This window comes from Neodiprion fabricii, chromosome 6 (assembly GCF_021155785.1).
Source record: "Neodiprion fabricii isolate iyNeoFabr1 chromosome 6, iyNeoFabr1.1, whole genome shotgun sequence".
NCBI lineage: Eukaryota > Metazoa > Arthropoda > Insecta > Hymenoptera > Diprionidae > Neodiprion > Neodiprion fabricii.
In genome coordinates, this window is record NC_060244.1 from 27,079,023 (window position 1) to 27,097,897 (window position 18,875).

The window sequence follows — 18,875 nt, forward strand, 5'->3', positions numbered from 1 at the left end:
ACGTTCATTTTCCGTAAAAGTTTCTCGGTTTGATGGTCATAATTCTATACCTGTTTATTCCATGATACTTCAATTTGCCAAAACTCGTAGACAATTTTTCCTCTCGGTAACAGGACCGTGTTGGGACCCAAGCTTAACAGGGTTTATTACAGAGTTCATAAGCCTTACGCAATGTGAAATTACCTGAGTTTTCCAGGCATTTCAGCCCGAAAATTAAATTTCTTCAATAACGTTTCAACGAATATGACGCTGATTATTGAACATTTTTTTGCATATTAATATTTACAGATATCTTTAATATTACCTAGTAACCTACCGCGATTTTCCGTAATAAAAAAAAACGAAAGACGGTTTGGTTTTAAGTAATATATATGTATGAAGTCGTGCGACGAAACAAAATTTGAGCGCAATCTCTTTTTTCTTAAGATCGATAATACTTTGTACAAGAAGTTTATTGTTCGACAGACTCGAAATTCCAGTCTTATTTTTAAAATTCCCCGACTTGTCCCTGCTGTAAGAAAGTTGCGGAGTTTTCCAGGGTTTGCCTGTACGTAAGAACCCTGTATTACTACCTGCCTCAACTATGACCACGAAAAGTCTTTACCAGTTACTCGATGCACCTCCCCATGCCTCCCTTTGTAAAGTCATCGGGCCGCAACGCTAGGCCGCAAGCAAGAGAAAATGCGACGGAATTACATTGGAAAATGTCGGAAATAAGATTGGGAAGTTGTGCGTGCAACTAGAAAATATACGCATGCTCGGTTCACGTGATCTACCGCGGATCCGTCTACGGTATAAAATTCTTGGAAATTTATTCCTCTACACGTTATCTGAATTAATGCCGTGACGCTGTCATATGCTCAGACTCTTATGACGTCGAGAAATAACGCATGGAACTGCCACAAAACCTCACGATGCTCGTATGCAGTTAAGCTTTGTGTAGCTGACCACTGAAATATAATAATACATACTTATACTAACTGGAACGAACACATGTGCGACAAGGTATACGCCTGATTTTCAGGAGAGAGAGAGACATACATAGCTCGGAGTTGAATTGCTTTCTGCCTTGCACCGATACAGTCTTTCAAAAAGCTTGTACACCAGAGATCAGTGCCCCTTTCGCACGTATTTTCTTGTGTAAATCAGTGACATTTTTGCTCAGACTTTCCCGCGCGTGCGCAGTAGTTAATGATAGGTGGCAGCACTCCTTTTTCAGCCGAGCTAAGAGGTAAGTACGCTGCCCAACCTGCATCATTACTCTGCTACACGTGGTGTTGTGCGCATTTCGTTACTAGGTAGGACCCGCACGAGCTGTATGATATATCTATATATATTACTACGCAGTATAGTCAGCTCAGTTGCACTCTTTAGCGCCACGCAGTGGCGTGTTTCGAAAATAGACGGCTGCAACTTCGAAGGCGCCGGCGTAAACTGAAGAAATCTGATTGCTGAGGTTGTATCCGTGGGTTGTGGTAGAAATAGTGCTGTAGATTTCCCGATAGTTTTCGCTCATCTTTTTCACTAGCTCTATATTCGGGATAAAGTGTTGTGAAACCGCTGTCAACAGACGAGGCAAGTATCAGAGTCTTTTATCCCCCTTATTTACGCCTTTAAGTCTGAATCTTGATATCTTTTTCCATGAATATTTCTCGTAACTGCCAAACCACGCCTACCGTCGCATGGTACAGATGATAAGTACACCAATCGTACCAACTGTTACCTAATCATCCTATTTTGCAAAGAAAATCGGTGTTACGGTTGGTAAGAATTTTTTTATTATTAGTGAGTGTAGTGAGTGCTTCCTTTTACATCAATTTTCCAAACATAACACGGCACTAAGTGATTTCATTGGCCTATTCTGTTAAATCCAACCAATGAAACCACTTAGTGTCGATTTTTGATACAAAATTGATGTAAAAGGAATGCACCCAGTATAACGCCACTTCTAACTCCAAACGCCATTGTGATTGATGGCTGCCATTGCTGACTATTATTGTTTACGTTTCTATGGGTTTTTACCAGAAATTTCCGATAGAAATACTGTGAATATTTATTATTTGGACTTCTGAGAAATATGTGCGAGTGAACCCCATTCTGTCTTACATTCTATTCACGAGAAGGTTTCTATCGTTTCTATCGACAAAATATTTACATTATCCGCTTTCCGGCGTATTTCAACAAATGGTAGACTTTGTATACTCATCTCATGGAAAGTAATAGCGAGAAACTTTCTTAGAAACAGACGCTGTATTTGCGAAGACACATTCATGCTTTCACCCCGCCCCTAAAGCAACCTCCTCGAGTCCAAAGCTCGAGGCTTGTCTCACCAGGAAAATGCGTCATTCATAATGAGATTTTATGTCTATGGATATTATATACCTGTTGGATATACTATACCCTAACCCAACTATTGTAGACGCCATCTGTCACCTTACAGAATTAGCTTTCACTATGTGCTTGTACCATATGCTATGTTTAACCTGCAAATGGTTTTGAATTTTTCTTGTTTAGAATATATTTTCTGCAGCTTTAAAATTTCAGTGTTGCTATTCGCACAGGTACATGTCTGTGATAGAGACACATAGCTGTGCAAATAACGACAGTGTTGAAATTTATTCAAATTTTGTTCACAATTTTTATTACCTTATTTCTATCGTATCTGATTATGTTTACACAGCTAACTCTTTGTATAGCTTTATTCGTAATCCGCACCCATTGAACTATCATAAAATTTTTCTCGTGGTGTGGCTTCTAGATCCAATGAATCTAACATTTGATATTCGTTTTTGTTTTTATTTACAATAGGGCTGAGGAGTCAAGTTTAGGTTTATAAAATGTCACTCTGGGCTAAGGCACAACAGCTACCGCCAGAAGCATTGCAGCAAGTTCGCTCTGTTTATGGCGAGCACTTCCCAATCGAAGTGCGGCACTTTCTATCGTCATGGATCGAAGAAAAAATGTGGTATGTTTCAATGTGATCACAACTCAATTATCCTACATCAATCTCAAAAATTGCATGTTGTAAACATTGACAAGTCACACACTTTGCTGATATTTTGTGTTTGAAATCTAATTGTATAACTTGGTAAATGGTTTTTCCTAGGGCTGATATCGAGCCAGATAATCCACAACACGAACAATACATAACTAGCCTTGTTGGACTATTGGTACAGGAATTGGAAGCTAAAGCAGCATCGTTTACCACTGAAGATATGTTTCTAACAAAATTGAAACTAATGGAAGCAGCAAAGATGTTCAGAGTAAGTGTACTACTAGACAAACGGCACAGTTTATGTTTGCCTGGTTAATTTGAAGAAATATTAGTTTTCTTCAATTGTCTTAGAAAAATGAAACCTGCATCTTTCAATAATTATCCTGCATGTGTTATGGCCTGTATTAAACCTTTTTCTGTAAAACTTATACTTGAATTGTACATTAATTCTGCACAAAACTCAGCATCTACCCAGCACTTGTGATTCTGTTATGCTATTATTAATACTAAATAATCACGTCACAGCTGGTTGTACAAATTGTTATTATATTATTGTTTCTAGCTAATTTAATAAATAGTCTGAACTTGCTACACTGAAATTCTATAAAAAAATATTCGATTTTCGCAGTTTTCCTCCAATATTTCAATCAATTATCTGAATATTTAAGTTTCTTGACTAAATATACTGAGAAAAGCCACATTACATATGAATATTTTCACGAAAACTTACAGCAAAGATATAGTCAGAACCCTACCGCCTTGTTCAAAATAATAACGCATTGCTTGGGAACAGAAACGAAATTAGTTGCACAAGTTGAAAATGTTGGGGGTACATTGATGAACATGGCTGGTGGACGGGGGTTGATGGCAGGGATGGATGTGATCACAGAAATTGCTCAACAAGTTGATACATTACGGCGTAGAACACAAGAAACTGGGGAAGATTTACGTAGGATGGAACAAGAGCAAGAAGCTTTTGCCATCAGTTATCATGATTGCACTAAACTAAGCACACACCTGCAACATTATACTACACAACCTCAAAATCAGCAGGGTGTTGAGCTCGAAAAAAAGTTGCGAAGGTATTTCATACGAATACGTGTAATATCTGTAAATCTGCAGCGATAATAATTTCTCTGGACATAATTCGTATTATACGTAGTATTATGTATGACATGAAAAATGTATAAAAACCATATAAACGAATAAGTGACAAATATTTACAGACAGAAGGACCAACAAGAACTACTGTTAAACCATAAGGTAACTGGCCTCATGCAGCTCCGACTGACATTAGCTGACAAATTGAAGGATACTATTGCCAGGCTCAACAACCTCCAATCCAGAGTTCTTGATGATGAACTTATTAGGTAAGACATCAGGCAAAAACTAATTGCTATTGGAAATGATTTTAGATATGTCATCCATAAACTTTTAAAACAAATATACGTTTTTGTAAATTCTCAGATGGAAACGAGATCAGCAGTTGGCAGGAAATGGAGCTACTTTTAATAGCAATTTAGATTCTATTCAAGAATGGTGCGAAAGTCTTGCCGAACTAATATGGCACAATAGGCAACAGATCAAAGAGGCTGAACGTCTCAAACAAAAACTTGCCTTGGATCATCCTGGGGTGCAGGATATTCTTCCCACCTTAAATTCGCAAATTACCCAGCTTTTGAGTTCTCTTGTTACAAGTACCTTCATTATTGAAAAACAACCACCACAGGTAAATCTCAGAGATGATAACATGGTTTTGACTTAACATGCTAGTTTATTACGCCAATGTTGCGACTCTACTCTCAATTTTAGGTGATGAAGACCAACACACGCTTCACAAGCACAGTACGTCTTTTGGTCGGTGGTAAATTAAACGTTCATATGACACCTCCACAAGTGAAGGTCAGCATAATTAGTGAAGCACAGGCTAATGCCCTCCTGAAGAGTGATAAGATGGCCAAAAGTGGCGAGGCCAGTGGAGAAATTCTGAATAATACCGGCACCATGGAATACCATCAGGTATTGACTCCGTAAATACTCTAAATTGTAACAAATATTAATCTTAATTATGGAATTATGTGTGTAAATAAAAACACTTCAATGTCACTGTTTACTTTTCTCTACTAGGCAACCCGACAACTTTCGGTGAGCTTCCGAAACATGCAGTTGAAAAAAATAAAACGTGCAGAGAAGAAAGGAACCGAGTCTGTTATGGACGAAAAGTTTTCACTTCTATTCCAATCACAATTTAGTGTTGGTGGTGGGGAATTAGTCTTCCAAGTATGGACGCTTAGTCTTCCTGTTGTGGTAATTGTGCATGGGAATCAAGAACCACATGCTTGGGCAACAGTTACCTGGGATAACGCCTTTGCTGAACCAGGAAGAGTACCATTCGCGGTCCCTGACAAAGTGCCATGGGGGCAAGTTGCCGAGGCATTAAACGTCAAATTCCGTTCAGCTACTGGACGTCCCTTGACAGAGGACAATCTTCGATTTTTAGGCGAAAAAGCTTTTAGAGGCGGCAGTTCAGGAAATCAGGATTATTCGGGGCTGCTCCTTACTTGGGGACAGTTCTGCAAGGAGCCACTGCCTGAAAGGAACTTTACGTTCTGGGAATGGTTTTATGCTGTCATGAAATTGACAAGAGAGCACTTACGTGGCCCTTGGATAGATGGCTACGTACTTGGTTTTGTACGAAAGAAGCAAACGGAGGAAATGTTAGCTACTTGTGCTTCTGGGACATTTCTCATGCGGTTCTCAGATTCGGAACTTGGCGGTGTCACTATTGCTTGGGTTGGCGGTAAATTTGGATTCTTTTTTTTTATTACGTCATCAACTTTTACTTTACTTTTGTATCACTGTCTCTGAAACTTAACGAACATTCCTAATTGCAGATCAAAGAGAAGTGTTTATGTTGCAACCATTTACCAGCAAGGACTTTGCTATTCGGTGTCTGGCTGACCGAGTCTCCGACTTACAACACCTCCTGTATCTATATCCAGATCTGTCTAAAGATCATGCCTTTTCTAAATACTACACGCCATTCAATGGTTAGTAGCAATTTGAAAAATACAGACAACATTTTTAGGCACCTGGGCTTGAAAGTAATCAGAATATTTTATTCTTTGCAGACAGTCAACCCACGACAAATAATGGCTATGTTAGGCCACTATTAGTGACACACGTTCCTGGTTGGGGAGGCCCTGGAAGCGGAGGTCAGACACCTTCGCATTCGTCCGTTGTTGGAATTGGAGGAAGTCATGGTGGTCAAGGTGGTAGCTATCCTGCAACACCCATGTTCCAGGCACCCAGCCCTGATCCCTCTGTTACCAGAGACACTCCGTCTGTTGCATCAAGGTCAGTCCCAAATTGGATATAACCAGTTGCACAAGTTTCGCATTATACCCGCCTCCAACTTACAACCAATTCTCATCGCACAGATATAAAATATTTACACGGGTATGCAAATTTTTAAAGTTACATGGGAAATTGGATATGTTGTTAACGAATAGTCTATCCTATGTATTTCTTCATCGACATTCATTGAATTTATCATAGTATAGGCTCTATTTTATTATCGTAAAATTCTATTAATTGATGTGTTTTGATTGTTTTTAAACGTTCTCTTTTAAATTTAATCGTAAATATAATGGTATGTGTATTATATACATGCACACAAATTGATGGTAAACCTTATAAAAGATTTTTATGTCGTTAGAATGGAAGAATGCATGTTAAATATCGTGGACCATTTCCTTCGTGACTTCAAAGTAGATATGATAGATGTTATAGAATTGATGTGATGCACGAATTTTCCTCTCTTTGCTGTATTAAGTTCTTTGCATACCTATGTAGTGAGGTATATCTGTGTTACTACTGTATCAGTATTCCCTGTTCTCTTTGTATTTTAAATTAGGGTATTTCATATTAATACTGCCCAACGATATTTTTGGGACTGTACATTTTGATATGCTTTTATACAACGTCTACTTAGAGTTTTTTAATCCAATGTCAGAAATTATCATTAGTTTCTTTTATACTTAATTTAGACAATTAGTTTGAAGCAAATTTTTGCCTAGATTATGGTAAAAAGTACTGGATATCGACAAAAGAGTAAAAATGGTCTATTGAATTGATGAGACTGGTCCTTTTCATAAGATCTCTGTATTTTAATTAATCTTTACAATTAACTCTGAGTCGTTGAAAAATTCATTGCTCACTGTTTAAAGAAGGCTGATTGCAGCAATTTGTGATATTTATAACAAGGTATTTTCATAGAATATGAGTATAACAAAAATTCCGTAGTACTTTATGCACTGGTATCCAGCACTTTATTTGCCCATTCTTCATTTTGAATAGCTATAAATCATATAAATGTTCAGTTTACTCTTTCAAAGGGCAAAGGTGTGATAATAACGTTACTTAGAAACCATGATGATATTCCACAAATATTAGGCTGGACACTTTCATCAATAAATATATATAAAACTTCCAATCTAGTTTCATTTGATATATAATAATATTTGATCAGGAATTGAAACATGTTAGAAAAAATTAAGATTCTGGGAGTCTTAAAAACTGTTGACCGAAGTCAGATATGGTTCAGATGAAAACGGGACAATAGAAGTCCGAAGGCTCGGAGCTAGCCGGTACAACCACAAGAAACAACCGCATAGATACATGGTATTATTAAACCCAACTCCAATCGCTACTCATTGAAAAGAGTCACTGGCAACCGAATGGAGAGCGTAGTAAACACAAAGAGTATATTTGACAAATTACTGAATGTTACGGACTTTGTATGGATAATTTGGAAATGAAGATTTCAAAATTGAGTGTCAAAATTCCGGAAGAACGAAAGTATGTTACGAAAATTTGTAAGATGCTCACACTACAGAATCTTGCACTGATGTACCAAAATTTTCGGAAAATACATTTCTATATCCTATAACAGTCCGGCCATAGTTGTACATATACTCTTTGACAATAAGTGACCGATGGTAGTTTGGTCGGCTGGTTTGGTGGTTGCCTATGTATTGCCGAGTTGTACCGGCTATCGGGCTAATCGGTCACGTAACGTTTTATGTAAATCTATAAAACGATGAAGTCAATTATTTTTTTATTTTTTTTATTTAAATGAAGATTGCAAACATTAAATATTGGCTATAGAATGCCAGTGATTGGGGTTGTGTTTGATATTTACTAGCTATGCTCCGGGCCTTGGCCAGTCGGGGGTAGGAAGGTTCAACGCAGATACGGAGTACGGAGATATTTTGAACCAGCCCGATTTGAACTTGGACCCGCTCAACGGATTGACGTTCCCTGAATTCATGCAATAGGAAAACCCAGCCCCAGTAGGTATGCCCATCAATTTTTATCAACAATCAATTATTGAATCGCCATTTTGAAATTTTCTGTTTACAAGATTCGACTAATTCTATATGGCGGATGTGATCCGCTCCTCGTTATTAAGAGGGGTATAGAAGATGAGAAGTATAAGTCCAAACAAAGCGACATGCTGTTGAGATCATTTAACTGTATTATATTAATAATACAAAGACGACATACAAAGTATACTGACAAATTTACTAGTTTATTGTGCAGCACTTGTATACCTCAGAAGTAATAATAGATTCACTTTTTAGGAGATTAAATTAGATGATTACAGTTTTAATCATGTTTCACAAGTCAGACATAAAACAAAAAAAAATAAAAATTCATCAAAAACAACGATGCAAGTTAAGGTTGAACCTGGTACCGAATAATACAGGGTAAATGCAATTCTGCAAGTGATAATGCTGTTCTATCTTTGTGAATTCAACGGTACAATAATTTTTTACCACTGTTATTGAAGTGATGTACATTGTCATTTAAGTAAGATTGTTGAATGTACAGAGATTTTTAAAATGAATTTTAACAGTCGATATTGAAGTTTGTTAAGTAAAAAAAATATTCGAAGTCAATTACAACCAAGAAAACTAAAAAATATATATATATAAGACAAAATGCCCAAGATAAATGCATTCTGTTTTATAAAAAAAAGTCAACGAAAATATTGGACTTATGCTATTTGTTCCCTCGAGCCTCTATATTATATGTAGTAATAATGAATTAATAATTGTTATGTCTGTAATGAATCAACGAAACTGTAGGCCTCTTTTAGGTTTTATTGCAGACCGGGGATGACACGTTGTCCTTTAATATATGTGGGCTGCTTTGCAAAAAGCCTGAAGTTAACACTATCTATTGATCTTTTTATCCAAGATTTAGAGTTTATTTTATTATTGAAAATTTTACCTTCTGTATTAGATGGATATTAATCGATAGTTTGAACATACTATATTGTAAGATTTGCGCATACATCCACACGCACGTGCTAATAAATTATTAACGTATCACGCTATGAACAAATTTTATACACGTGGCAATTCGAAGTCTGGATTTCCTTCGTTTTACTCAAGGCTAGTCAAATGTTAACTAGACTAATTTCAAGATTACTGCTTTGTATGTAGCCTCAACATATTACCTTGCAGTAATCTTTAAGTAATATATATCACTGCTACCACCATGCACAATGCTAAAAAGTCTCAGTTTAACTTTTAAATGAATGCAATATGTAAGACAAAGAACTTGAATTGTGTGGACGAAGGTGTAGGGTGTCTTGCATTAGGATTCTGATTAAAAGAGTCATTTGTATGTATTTTAACACACATTAGTTACTAATTTTTATTGCGAGTTTTATACATTATAACATCCATATAGATTTATTTACTGATACAATTTTCTCTCATCAGTCTTCACAAGTTTAACTCAATTATAAAGCCAAAGATGAGCTTTTAAAGTTGAATCAAAAACCAGCGAGATTTTACATTTGTCAAACGTACCCTACTTTTATGCAAGTAAGAGACACCCTATAAAAAAATTTAGTTTATCCAGCAAACAGCTGAGATGTGACATGGTCAAATAATAACTCAGAATTGCAATATATAATTGAAAAAATAATCTATAATTAAAATAATCAGAAAAACAAACTGTACGAAAAGTTTTCCAGTTTTATTAGAATTTTTTCAAGATGCTTACAAAAGTTTATTAAGATTTTTAAGTTTTTTTTTACATTTGTCGGGATTAATGTTATTATTATTATTATTATTTTGAATATGCTAACTAATCAAGGTCACAATCTTCTTGTGATTCTGGTGGACAGGGACACTCGGCCGAAATACTGTCTTCGACATAGTAACCTGGAGCAGGGTAACTCTGGTGATACACAGTATCATCGCACATCTTAGCTGTGGGCGGTTTGTATTGTGTCTTTTGAGCCCAAGGCAATTCCATTTTAGGTCTTGGAATCCATGGCTGATAGGATAGTTTGTTAATAGTTTCTCCATCTATCTTTGCCGCAGGTCTGACAATGGAAGGATGTAAATTAATTTGAGTAATTCCTTACATATTGAGTATTTCTATCTAGTACAATTGATTCCAACTTTAGGAAGCAAAGTGAAAGTCAATCCCTTGTCGATGCATTTCAGTATCGAGAAAGAAATAATGATTTGTGAGTGGTTCACTCAGGTTCAATAATTACGTATTAATCTTTGTAAATTGACAATGTTAGTATTTTATCATTTAGTTTATAGCATGCATTTTGCAGTCACTGCTGTAGACAAGTGTAGTTTGTACTTTTTTTCTTTTTTACGATTATAAAAATTCAAGCAAATTTAATTACACAGTCAGTCTGTTTAACGAAAACTGGTTTTAACTTGATAAATCGACACCTTCAACACCAAGTTGCAAGAATTTTGTGGCCTTATGAGAATTAAGTATTCGGACTGTTCAAATATGTTTTTTACGTTCACATTAGGTTCTGCTTTATTTGTATGAGCATCAACAAAATTGGTATATAGTCGCCTTAACATTAATTGAAATAATCATTGCTCTTTGTCAGCCTTGATGTGTTGAAGAACTGTATACATTTAATTATGCAGATTGATATACATAATTTATTAACATAATTGTATGCGTCCAGGAAATATCCAATGTTATAATATTCGATGTTACACTGAATATGAAATAAAGTTAGATATACATGAAAGTTAAAATATCGTCTAGCCTAAGTAATAATTTTGTAACATTTTTTAATATCTAAGAAACTAATTTACACACGATAATGTTATGAAAATTTACAAGTGTTGGAGATAAGCAGAAAATTTAAAACTCTTGCTAAACCAAACTTTATCTTTTAGTTATTATTAACTCCCTATCACTACCTATCTCACAAATACTTGTATCGAAACCTCCAAAATTTGTAATCAAATTTTCAATCCGTTATGGCATCCTCAATATCTCTCATGAAATCAGCACTAGTTACAGGGTGTCTACTAGCCTGGAAAAGCCTTGAATTCTTTGAATTGCTATGGAATTTATTTTCACCGTGGAAACTCCTTAACTATCAGTTAGCGGTACTGGTACTAATATCACTATTTCTACACTGTATACTAACTTTAATTAGCCTGATTTCAAAAATTAAATCAAGTATTTATCTTTAAAACGCACTTCATTCATTTTGAAACCCATAAAATCTGACATGCATGATTAAATAAAATTATCAAAAGCGTATCAGAAAACCAACTCAGTTATATTTTCAACTTACTTGCAATATTGTGATAATGGTTTATAACTTGTCACTGGTTCTACAGGTCCAGGATTCATGTATGAAAGAGTTGCTGTAGTCCTACCTTCGAGCGGTTGATCGGATGATCGAATATTATTGCAAGGAATAACCAGATCAGGTCGTGGAACAAGTTTTGGTACAAAGTCGTGTCTATTGGTTGTAAGGCATTGCATAGGCCCGTCGCCCATCATATTTCTGCGGCTCGGAATTATGAGGCCTCTTTTTTCCACTGATACTGGTTGGTAGCTCAACTGGAAGATAGCAAAATTACACAGTAAACTTTAAGTTTTGAATCTGTGCGAGATCAAGCAATTATTTGCATTGGCTTTTTTTCCGAAAATAGTCTACTTAACATCCTTGGTACCTTATTAGTAGTATCACCAGACATTTTTTGATCGGACCTAGCAATATTACTGCAAGGGCGAATCGGTGCTGGTCTTTCGATATCGCAGGGTAAAAAGCTTTCCCCATAGATTGTTTTCCTTGCAAATTGAGCACCACCAGGAAATATAATGCATTCATTTGCAGGTTTAAACGGTTGTTCCCGAGCCAAGTTTGCATTTTGTAAATAACTCTTTGAGTAGGTTGTTGCACCCTCCATTGATGCATCTGGTGGTCTTTTGCAAAATATTTCTTAATACATTACAGATATGTACAATATATTCATTACTTCATAACTTCGCATGGCTACAATAGTGATTGGTATTCATAATAGTATAATATTTTTTCCACTATAAAATAAAAATAATCTAAAAACTTATACTTGTATGCTTGTTTCAGTTTCCATGGATAAATTTCTTTTCTTTGAACTCGAAATGGTTGATAGCTAAGTTTTTGTGTTGTGTATTTTTCTATACTCTTCTCTGGAGGGCAGTATCGCCCTTCAGGTTTATAACTAATCACAGGTTCTACAGGGCCTGGATTCATGTATGACAACGCGGCAGTAGTTTTGTCCTCCAAAACGCCGCTACTCGTGCGAATGTTATTGCACGGCACAAATAAATCCATTCTTGGTACATATTTTGGTACATAATCATGACGTGCAGTTGTTACACATTGCATCGGACCTTGACCGCTTTGGGTTCTAGAAATCAAATATTTAGTATTATACAGCCAAAGTAAATTCCTGGAGAAATTTTAGTTATCTAATATATTATTTCTACCTGCGGGAAGGGGTAAAGGCCTTTGCTCTAGTAACACCCCAGTTAGCTCGAAAGCTTAGACGATTCGTTGTTTCATCAGATATTTTTCCCATAGCTCTGTCAAGAGAGTGCACTGGTTTGAAAGATTGAGTTTTCGCATGTCGCGTTGCTGCTTTATCAACGTTTAGGTATGATAAATGATATGTTGTGCTTGCATCGATAGGTTTCGTAGGGGGGCAATAAACTTTTTCTGGAGCATAAGATTTCTCTCTCGCTGGTTGCACGTACCGTTTCAAAGACTAAATTGCGAATATAGTATATTAGCATTATCATTATTATTCTTGTGGTGGATCAGTACTAAAAATACAATGTTTGGTAAACATTGATTAGTTTAGAACTTATGCGTGTAGTTTGAATAGGAGAATTTATTTCATCGGATTTATATACAGTTGTACCCCACCTTTCAGTGTTTGTATAGATACACGAAAATTGAGGAATTGCATAAAATCCGCTGATAATTTTAGATACAGTCTTGTCTATTACGATTTTTACACAGAGTTAGAATACTTTCTAGCCCCCATGGTGTGTAATTTTTCTTACATTAGAATAGTAACTTCGACACTTTTAGTCATCTTTTTTACAAATGTTACATAACAATTCAATAATTCTAAGAATCTGATATTTTCTTCACGCTATACATATAAAAAATGTTCAGCAATTTACTTCTAATTGATCTACACATGTTCAAGTGCAATCTCGGTAATTGATCTTTGATTTTAGTTGCACAGAGTCATAAATGAATCATAAGAACTGGATATTATCTTTTTTTAGATGAGATTTGACCTCACGATAATTAACGAATCACAAACGTATTCTGATCATTTTTGCAATTGAATTAATTTTGAACAGAGAGCGACAACAATGATTATTTCAATTTCATTCAGCAACCTATGTATACATTGAGAACAACCATAAGTTTATAGATAATTCATAATCCCTATCTGATCTCGAGGCATAAGTTCATACCCACAATTAGTTGAATTTCTAATCCTTGCAATTAGTTACAATTATTAAACTAAAGAAAATATTTCACTTGAGTAGAACATGAGATGGCACAAATAATAGTGCTATATAATTCTCAATTACAATGATTCGCTTCTGAGAAAATTTCAGAATATTACTAATAACTCGGAAGTATGCCCTAGCATGTATGTGAACAACTGTAGGTATCCATGAGTGACGTAATAAATTTTTATTTAATTTGTATAGTCTTGTTCTTACTTTAATATTGCACGGGCAAGTGGTTGGTCTGACTAGGGCTCGATACGCCCTTTTATTGGGGCAGAGCTCTACTACCTCCATTGTGTTCTAAGACTTCCTTAGAATTGAAACAAATTTGTTAAAAAATATATACCAAATGGGATATAATTGTTATAAAAATCAATTACAAAGTGTAATATAAAAATTTTAAAGTATTTAAAACTCGATCATCCGACATTGAAGCTTTGACGAAGCTGTTTGCAGTGAAGTTTCAGCCTCTGCCAAAATAAAAGCATGCTAATATCAAATTAAATGGAATCATGTAATTTGTTTTGAGGCTAATTTCCGAGGAATGCACAGGAAATTCATCAATTTAAAACAAATTCAGTTTAATCTATTCGTGTAATCTACAAAAGTCTATATAGCAATAAATCAGTGATTCGTCTATACACTATTAATTCGAACTAAAATAATTCATCAAATTTTTTTTTAAAATTAGATTAATTACATCATTTGTAATAAACTAAGGGATCGTACTGTATTCATATGCTTGAATACTTTTTCTCATACAACTTATGTACTGTGTCAGAAATTCGTTATTAGAGTTGAACGAACTAATTCGATAACCGATATTACGGCCAATTTATGTTATAGTTTATTCTGACTACGTTTGAGGTTGAAGTTTGATTTTTATTTGGTTTGTAACGTTGCTTAAATTTGTATGATAAAACAGAAAGTATACACATAAAGACTTCATGTTCCACTCACTTGTTCTCTTGTAACAAGCTTAATCTTATTTTGGTTCTCTGCCAACAATAAGGATATTTTGAAAAACTTGTTGCAGTACTTCACTGGTAAAAATTTCATGTCACTGAATGAACTTAAACGTGATATAGACGTTCCTGGCTATTAATTTTTTATTTTTATCCAACAGAGAAGAATGAATGCAAAAATGTATATTCAAATGATTATTGATGATTGTCTAATCACCAATGTAATATCAGAGTTCTACCTTAGCACTGCAATTTGAGCACAAAATCTGAATTTCTGAAGAGAATAAATAATCATGCAGAAAATAATCATATTTTGATACAAAAATATAATTCTACTCTCAATCTAATCATTTACCCGGTCTCCTAACGTCAATGCTTGACTTTATAACAAGAAATTATTTTATGGGATAAAGTAATCTTCATTTTGTACGTCGTTAATCGAATATGAATGAATGTAAAACAACACCAATCCCACAATATGTATAGACTCATAAATGTCCAGAAGTAAGCGGACAACCTCAGTAAGTAAGTAATCTTAAATTATTCGTTTAAAAATTATGAGATATGCCTAATTGAGTTGGAAATATGCACAAATTTTTGGTTACATCTATACGTAAGCTGTCCAATGTCATACAATACAACCAGGGATGATTTGAACGCGATATATTTACTGTCTACAATATCATAATATGAACAATATTTATACCCCATTTAAAAGAAAATGTCTCATGATCAGCGGTGGATTCTCGATTAATAGACATAATCAGTAATATTAATATTAATGTAAAGATAATGATTAAACCAATGTTTAATTAAAAAATTCATGGGAAAGGGGTAGAGCTTGGAGTCCATATTTCTTAGACAAGTCTTGTCTTCCATGTAAGATCAATTTCAACATAGTAACCTGATAACTCAGCACCAGGAGAAGAAAGGGCTCTTGTTCTGGAAGCGTTGTGTAAAATTGTCGGAAAAGGAAAACAGCTTCGGCCCACCATTACCGCCTTTAGCTCTGTAACATACCGAGGTAAGTTGAGGGCGTGATGTTTACTAGCCATTAATACTTGAAAATATATTAATTGAAGCCATAAAAGTACCTAATATCACATTTCAGAGAGGCAACATATGGTATCAGTTTACGACCATGAGATATAACTTTTCAAACCACAAGGACATGAGTTTGTGAGTAAATACTTTGAAAACAACAACACAGAAAGCTGTAGTTGGTGACTATGTTAATTTATAAAAATAATTTAAAATATACATACTTTTCAACAATGACAGCTGGCATTTGCACAAGTTGTACAGGGCTTTTGGAATCTTTAAGCGCCTGTTGCAAATTGAGAATCTGACCTCGCATCACACTCATTTGCTTATCGAAGTGATGTTTATCAAATCCCTTGTCCTGCTATTGTAAACATTATTTCCCATTACACTGAATTAAACGAAACTAATCTGTAGCATTTTATAAATTATATCAGAAATGGAGAAGCAACTTACTTTGAATAATTGATGCAGATCATCGCAGAGATCTTGGACAAAGTTGTGGTCAGATAGTTGAGGGAGGACTAATTCTCGTGTAGCCTCACTAAAAGGTTCTTTGGCTTGACTAAGCCATGCCCAATGGTAAGGATATGCCCTCCAAGAGTCAGGATGCTTAAATGGAAATGCCAATCCATTATCTATAGCCGCTATCTTAACTTCACCGGGCTCTGCTTCAGTTTTTCCACCAGCGTCATATCGAATAAGCCAATTATCATTTCCTAAAAAAATTTAGGACAATAATAAAATTAGTGCATAATTTGCAGCATGTTTTCAAATATAAGAACACATATGGAATTTATTTTGATCGTGCACTATTCTATCAATTCATACCTCGGTCGGTGTTGCGAATGATATAATCCAAAACTACCAGTCGTTCAAATTGGAGTTGAAACTGACGTGCAAGACGGGGAGGCAATGGTTCGTTTTCCCACCTGCGTAGCCAGTAATCTGCATCTTTATAACTGTCTACAAAGCATTGAAAGGATCCGATTTTAGGGGGTAAGCCAATGCGATTGAAATGTGAACCAACTATTGGCATAGCTTCCATTATTGCACGTTTCATTCGCGCCTTTTGCCGGTCTATACGAGGATAATAGAATGTTTCGCTGACCAGCTTGACAACTCTGGTATTAGGTACAACACCTAGACCCAATTTTCTGTCGACAAGACTGGCTCCTGCTTCACTAAGGTACCCTTGATTAGGGATTAAGCAGCTTCGTCCAAAGCAGCAAGGACAACACAATTTGTGCATCCATTTTGTCCACTTGGGATTCAATCTTCCATAGGGCTCCTCATCTTTTGGTTTGAACACTCCAATTATTTTCTGCAAATATGTGTAGATTATGCATGAATCAAACTGTTTATAGACACTTCAATAGTTTATTCTCAATCTCAAACTGTTTTACAAACAATTAACATAGGTATCAAATCAGAAGTCAGAAGTCACAGCAAATAATATATCTTTGTTGATGACTTCAACTTAGCATAACAGCTGTTGTCGATTAATTGGTGGATGGTGCAGAAACATGCGGTAAATTGATTGGTTTGAATTCTTATTTGTTATTCATTGTGTACGTTGAACTTTTGCGACTTAGTTAGCCGATCAGTTTTGTCTCTTAAATGAGATTTGTAAATCGCCGATGCTTTTGGTTTTAAAAGTTATATTTTTAAATAATATAGTTTCGAATGAGTGTGTTTGATGATGGTTTAAAAAATTGCTGGTTTGGCAATATTTACATTTGTAATTGAGATTTCATGTGGCAATGTATAAATCATAACTCGAGGGTATATTTTACTCACATTAGCTGGATTTTTAACAAAATAACTACCACTCGAGCCCTGGTAAATTCTATCTGGAAAAATTCCATGGTCTATTGCACACTCGGCTTGCCAAACAAGTTCTGAAAACTGTGGATCATCTGAAATAAAAATATGACTTTAAAGTATAATCATTAACTATCCAGAGTTCCGAGATTAATAATCTTTTAGGTCAATAGTTGTAATCTCATATAAAAATTGCGACACTATTAAGGAATTATATAACTTATAAATTATGGCTTTAAATATATTCAACTATGTTCAAATAAATCGTGAGCAGAGAACAATGAATAAGTAAGGAAAATATATTCTGAAAATAATATAATGAACCTGGAAAACGGTTGAAGGTGACATCGAGCTCCAGACGACCGAGGAGAGGCTGGCTCTCCCGATCGATGCCTGGGGAATCAATGATTGGAGTTTGATCGTTGCTCAGTCCTGGTATGAATTCAACGTCCGGTACAAGTTCTGGAGGAACGACAAAAGTCTGCTGATTCGAATCGAGGGTGAGAGAGAGATCGACCAAAGCGTCAGTCTCGACGAGGTTAGAATTATTGTTGTTCTTGCTTTGGTATTCTCGGTAAGGCACGTGCAGCTGCCGCTGTTCGGAGTCGCTCATCACAGCCCACTTCTATGTGATTGATCAACAGTTTCGAACTACCGACTACGAATAGTTAACCAATGAAAATCTACCTATTTGACATTCCTCTATACCACCTGTCAGTGACACACGAGATTAAACGCGTATTTTTCCACTACTTGTCACATTTGGTTATCCGCGAGACGTAAATCGGCAAATATTGAAATGCGATAAATTTTTATTATTTGGGTATACTTTATTTACAAAAATCATCCATACAACGCGTGTCGGTAAAAAGATGTGCAGGCCTCACGATTAACGAAAATAATGTTCCGTCATTGTAGCAGACGGAACAGCTGACTCAACGCGACCATATTGCTATCGCTGAGGATAAATACACTGTATATTTACTGACTATTCATCGTCGCTCTAGAATCTGATTGACTTTTTCTTTATATACTCTGACGAAATTGAAATTTTCAGATAGTGAGTTCATCATATAAAGAGACAGAAATGCTGCGAGAATTAATATAACAACTATTTTATGCGATTTAAATTTCTTGAAGTGCGCCCTCCATATTGTTACAATGCATTGTGG

At 35.4% G+C, this 18,875-nt stretch overlaps 3 protein-coding genes across 12 annotated transcripts; 1 reads left to right on the top strand and 2 right to left on the bottom strand.

Moving 5' to 3' along the window:
* The first annotated feature begins 1,266 nt into the window (after nucleotides 1–1,266).
* On the top strand, nucleotides 1,267–12,423 carry LOC124184852 (signal transducer and activator of transcription 5B). 9 transcript variants are annotated; one of them, XM_046574989.1, is made up of 12 exons: nucleotides 1,267–1,575; nucleotides 2,809–2,965; nucleotides 3,107–3,263; nucleotides 3,728–4,077; nucleotides 4,213–4,365; nucleotides 4,463–4,724; nucleotides 4,808–5,014; nucleotides 5,123–5,795; nucleotides 5,890–6,045; nucleotides 6,127–6,352; nucleotides 8,202–8,349; nucleotides 11,689–12,423. In XM_046574989.1, exons 2-11 carry the CDS (start codon nucleotides 2,838–2,840, stop codon nucleotides 8,332–8,334), a joined length of 2,445 nt encoding a protein of 814 aa, XP_046430945.1. In that variant the 5' UTR covers nucleotides 1,267–1,575; nucleotides 2,809–2,837; the 3' UTR covers nucleotides 8,335–8,349; nucleotides 11,689–12,423. The 9 variants fall into 9 exon arrangements, with proteins under 9 accessions (XP_046430945.1, XP_046430944.1, XP_046430946.1 ...); XM_046574988.1 differs by lacking the exon at nucleotides 11,689–12,423 and adding an exon at nucleotides 9,159–11,222 and having other exon boundaries at nucleotides 8,202–8,353; XM_046574990.1 differs by lacking the exon at nucleotides 11,689–12,423 and adding an exon at nucleotides 9,159–11,222.
* Nucleotides 10,071–14,167, bottom strand: LOC124185580 (stabilizer of axonemal microtubules 2-like). Its single transcript, XM_046576455.1, has 7 exons — nucleotides 14,087–14,167; nucleotides 12,827–13,104; nucleotides 12,359–12,747; nucleotides 12,028–12,296; nucleotides 11,643–11,914; nucleotides 11,456–11,502; nucleotides 10,071–10,437 (listed from the first exon to the last, which is right to left on the bottom strand). Exons 1-7 carry the CDS (start codon nucleotides 14,165–14,167, stop codon nucleotides 10,160–10,162), a joined length of 1,614 nt encoding a protein of 537 aa, XP_046432411.1. The 3' UTR covers nucleotides 10,071–10,159.
* On the bottom strand, nucleotides 13,213–18,826 carry LOC124184860 (phosphatidylinositol 4-kinase type 2-alpha). 2 transcript variants are annotated; one of them, XM_046575012.1, is made up of 6 exons: nucleotides 18,028–18,826; nucleotides 17,680–17,798; nucleotides 16,711–17,203; nucleotides 16,336–16,598; nucleotides 16,104–16,240; nucleotides 13,213–15,847 (listed from the first exon to the last, which is right to left on the bottom strand). In XM_046575012.1, exons 1-6 carry the CDS (start codon nucleotides 18,314–18,316, stop codon nucleotides 15,751–15,753), a joined length of 1,398 nt encoding a protein of 465 aa, XP_046430968.1. In that variant the 5' UTR covers nucleotides 18,317–18,826; the 3' UTR covers nucleotides 13,213–15,750. The 2 variants fall into 2 exon arrangements, with proteins under 2 accessions (XP_046430968.1, XP_046430967.1); XM_046575011.1 differs by having other exon boundaries at nucleotides 16,104–16,243.
* Between the last annotated feature and the right edge of the window lie 49 nt (nucleotides 18,827–18,875).

Excerpts from the sequence above, each read along its gene's own strand:
- LOC124185580 (XM_046576455.1), bottom strand. The coding sequence starts at position 14,167 with ATGGAGGTAGTAGAGCTCTGCCCCAATAAAAGGGCGTATCGAGCCCTA. Across the intron at positions 12,748-12,826 it reads GCCTTTACCCCTTCCCGCAG|AACCCAAAGCGGTCAAGGTC; the intron begins GTAGAAATAATA and ends TTTGATTTCTAG. Across the intron at positions 12,297-12,358 it reads CTATTATGAATACCAATCAC|AAATATTTTGCAAAAGACCA; the intron begins TATTGTAGCCAT and ends TAATGTATTAAG.
- LOC124184860 (XM_046575011.1), bottom strand. The coding sequence starts at position 18,316 with ATGAGCGACTCCGAACAGCGGCAGCTGCACGTGCCTTACCGAGAATAC. Across the intron at positions 16,599-16,710 it reads CATTCGCAACACCGACCGAG|GAAATGATAATTGGCTTATT; the intron begins GTATGAATTGAT and ends AAATTTTTTTAG. Across the intron at positions 16,244-16,335 it reads ATCTGCATCAATTATTCAAA|CAGGACAAGGGATTTGATAA; the intron begins GTAAGTTGCTTC and ends TGTTTACAATAG.
- LOC124184852 (XM_046574989.1), top strand. The coding sequence starts at position 2,838 with ATGTCACTCTGGGCTAAGGCACAACAGCTACCGCCAGAAGCATTGCAG. Across the intron at positions 3,264-3,727 it reads AAGCAGCAAAGATGTTCAGA|CAAAGATATAGTCAGAACCC; the intron begins GTAAGTGTACTA and ends GAAAACTTACAG. Across the intron at positions 6,353-8,201 it reads ACTCCGTCTGTTGCATCAAG|CTATGCTCCGGGCCTTGGCC; the intron begins GTCAGTCCCAAA and ends GATATTTACTAG.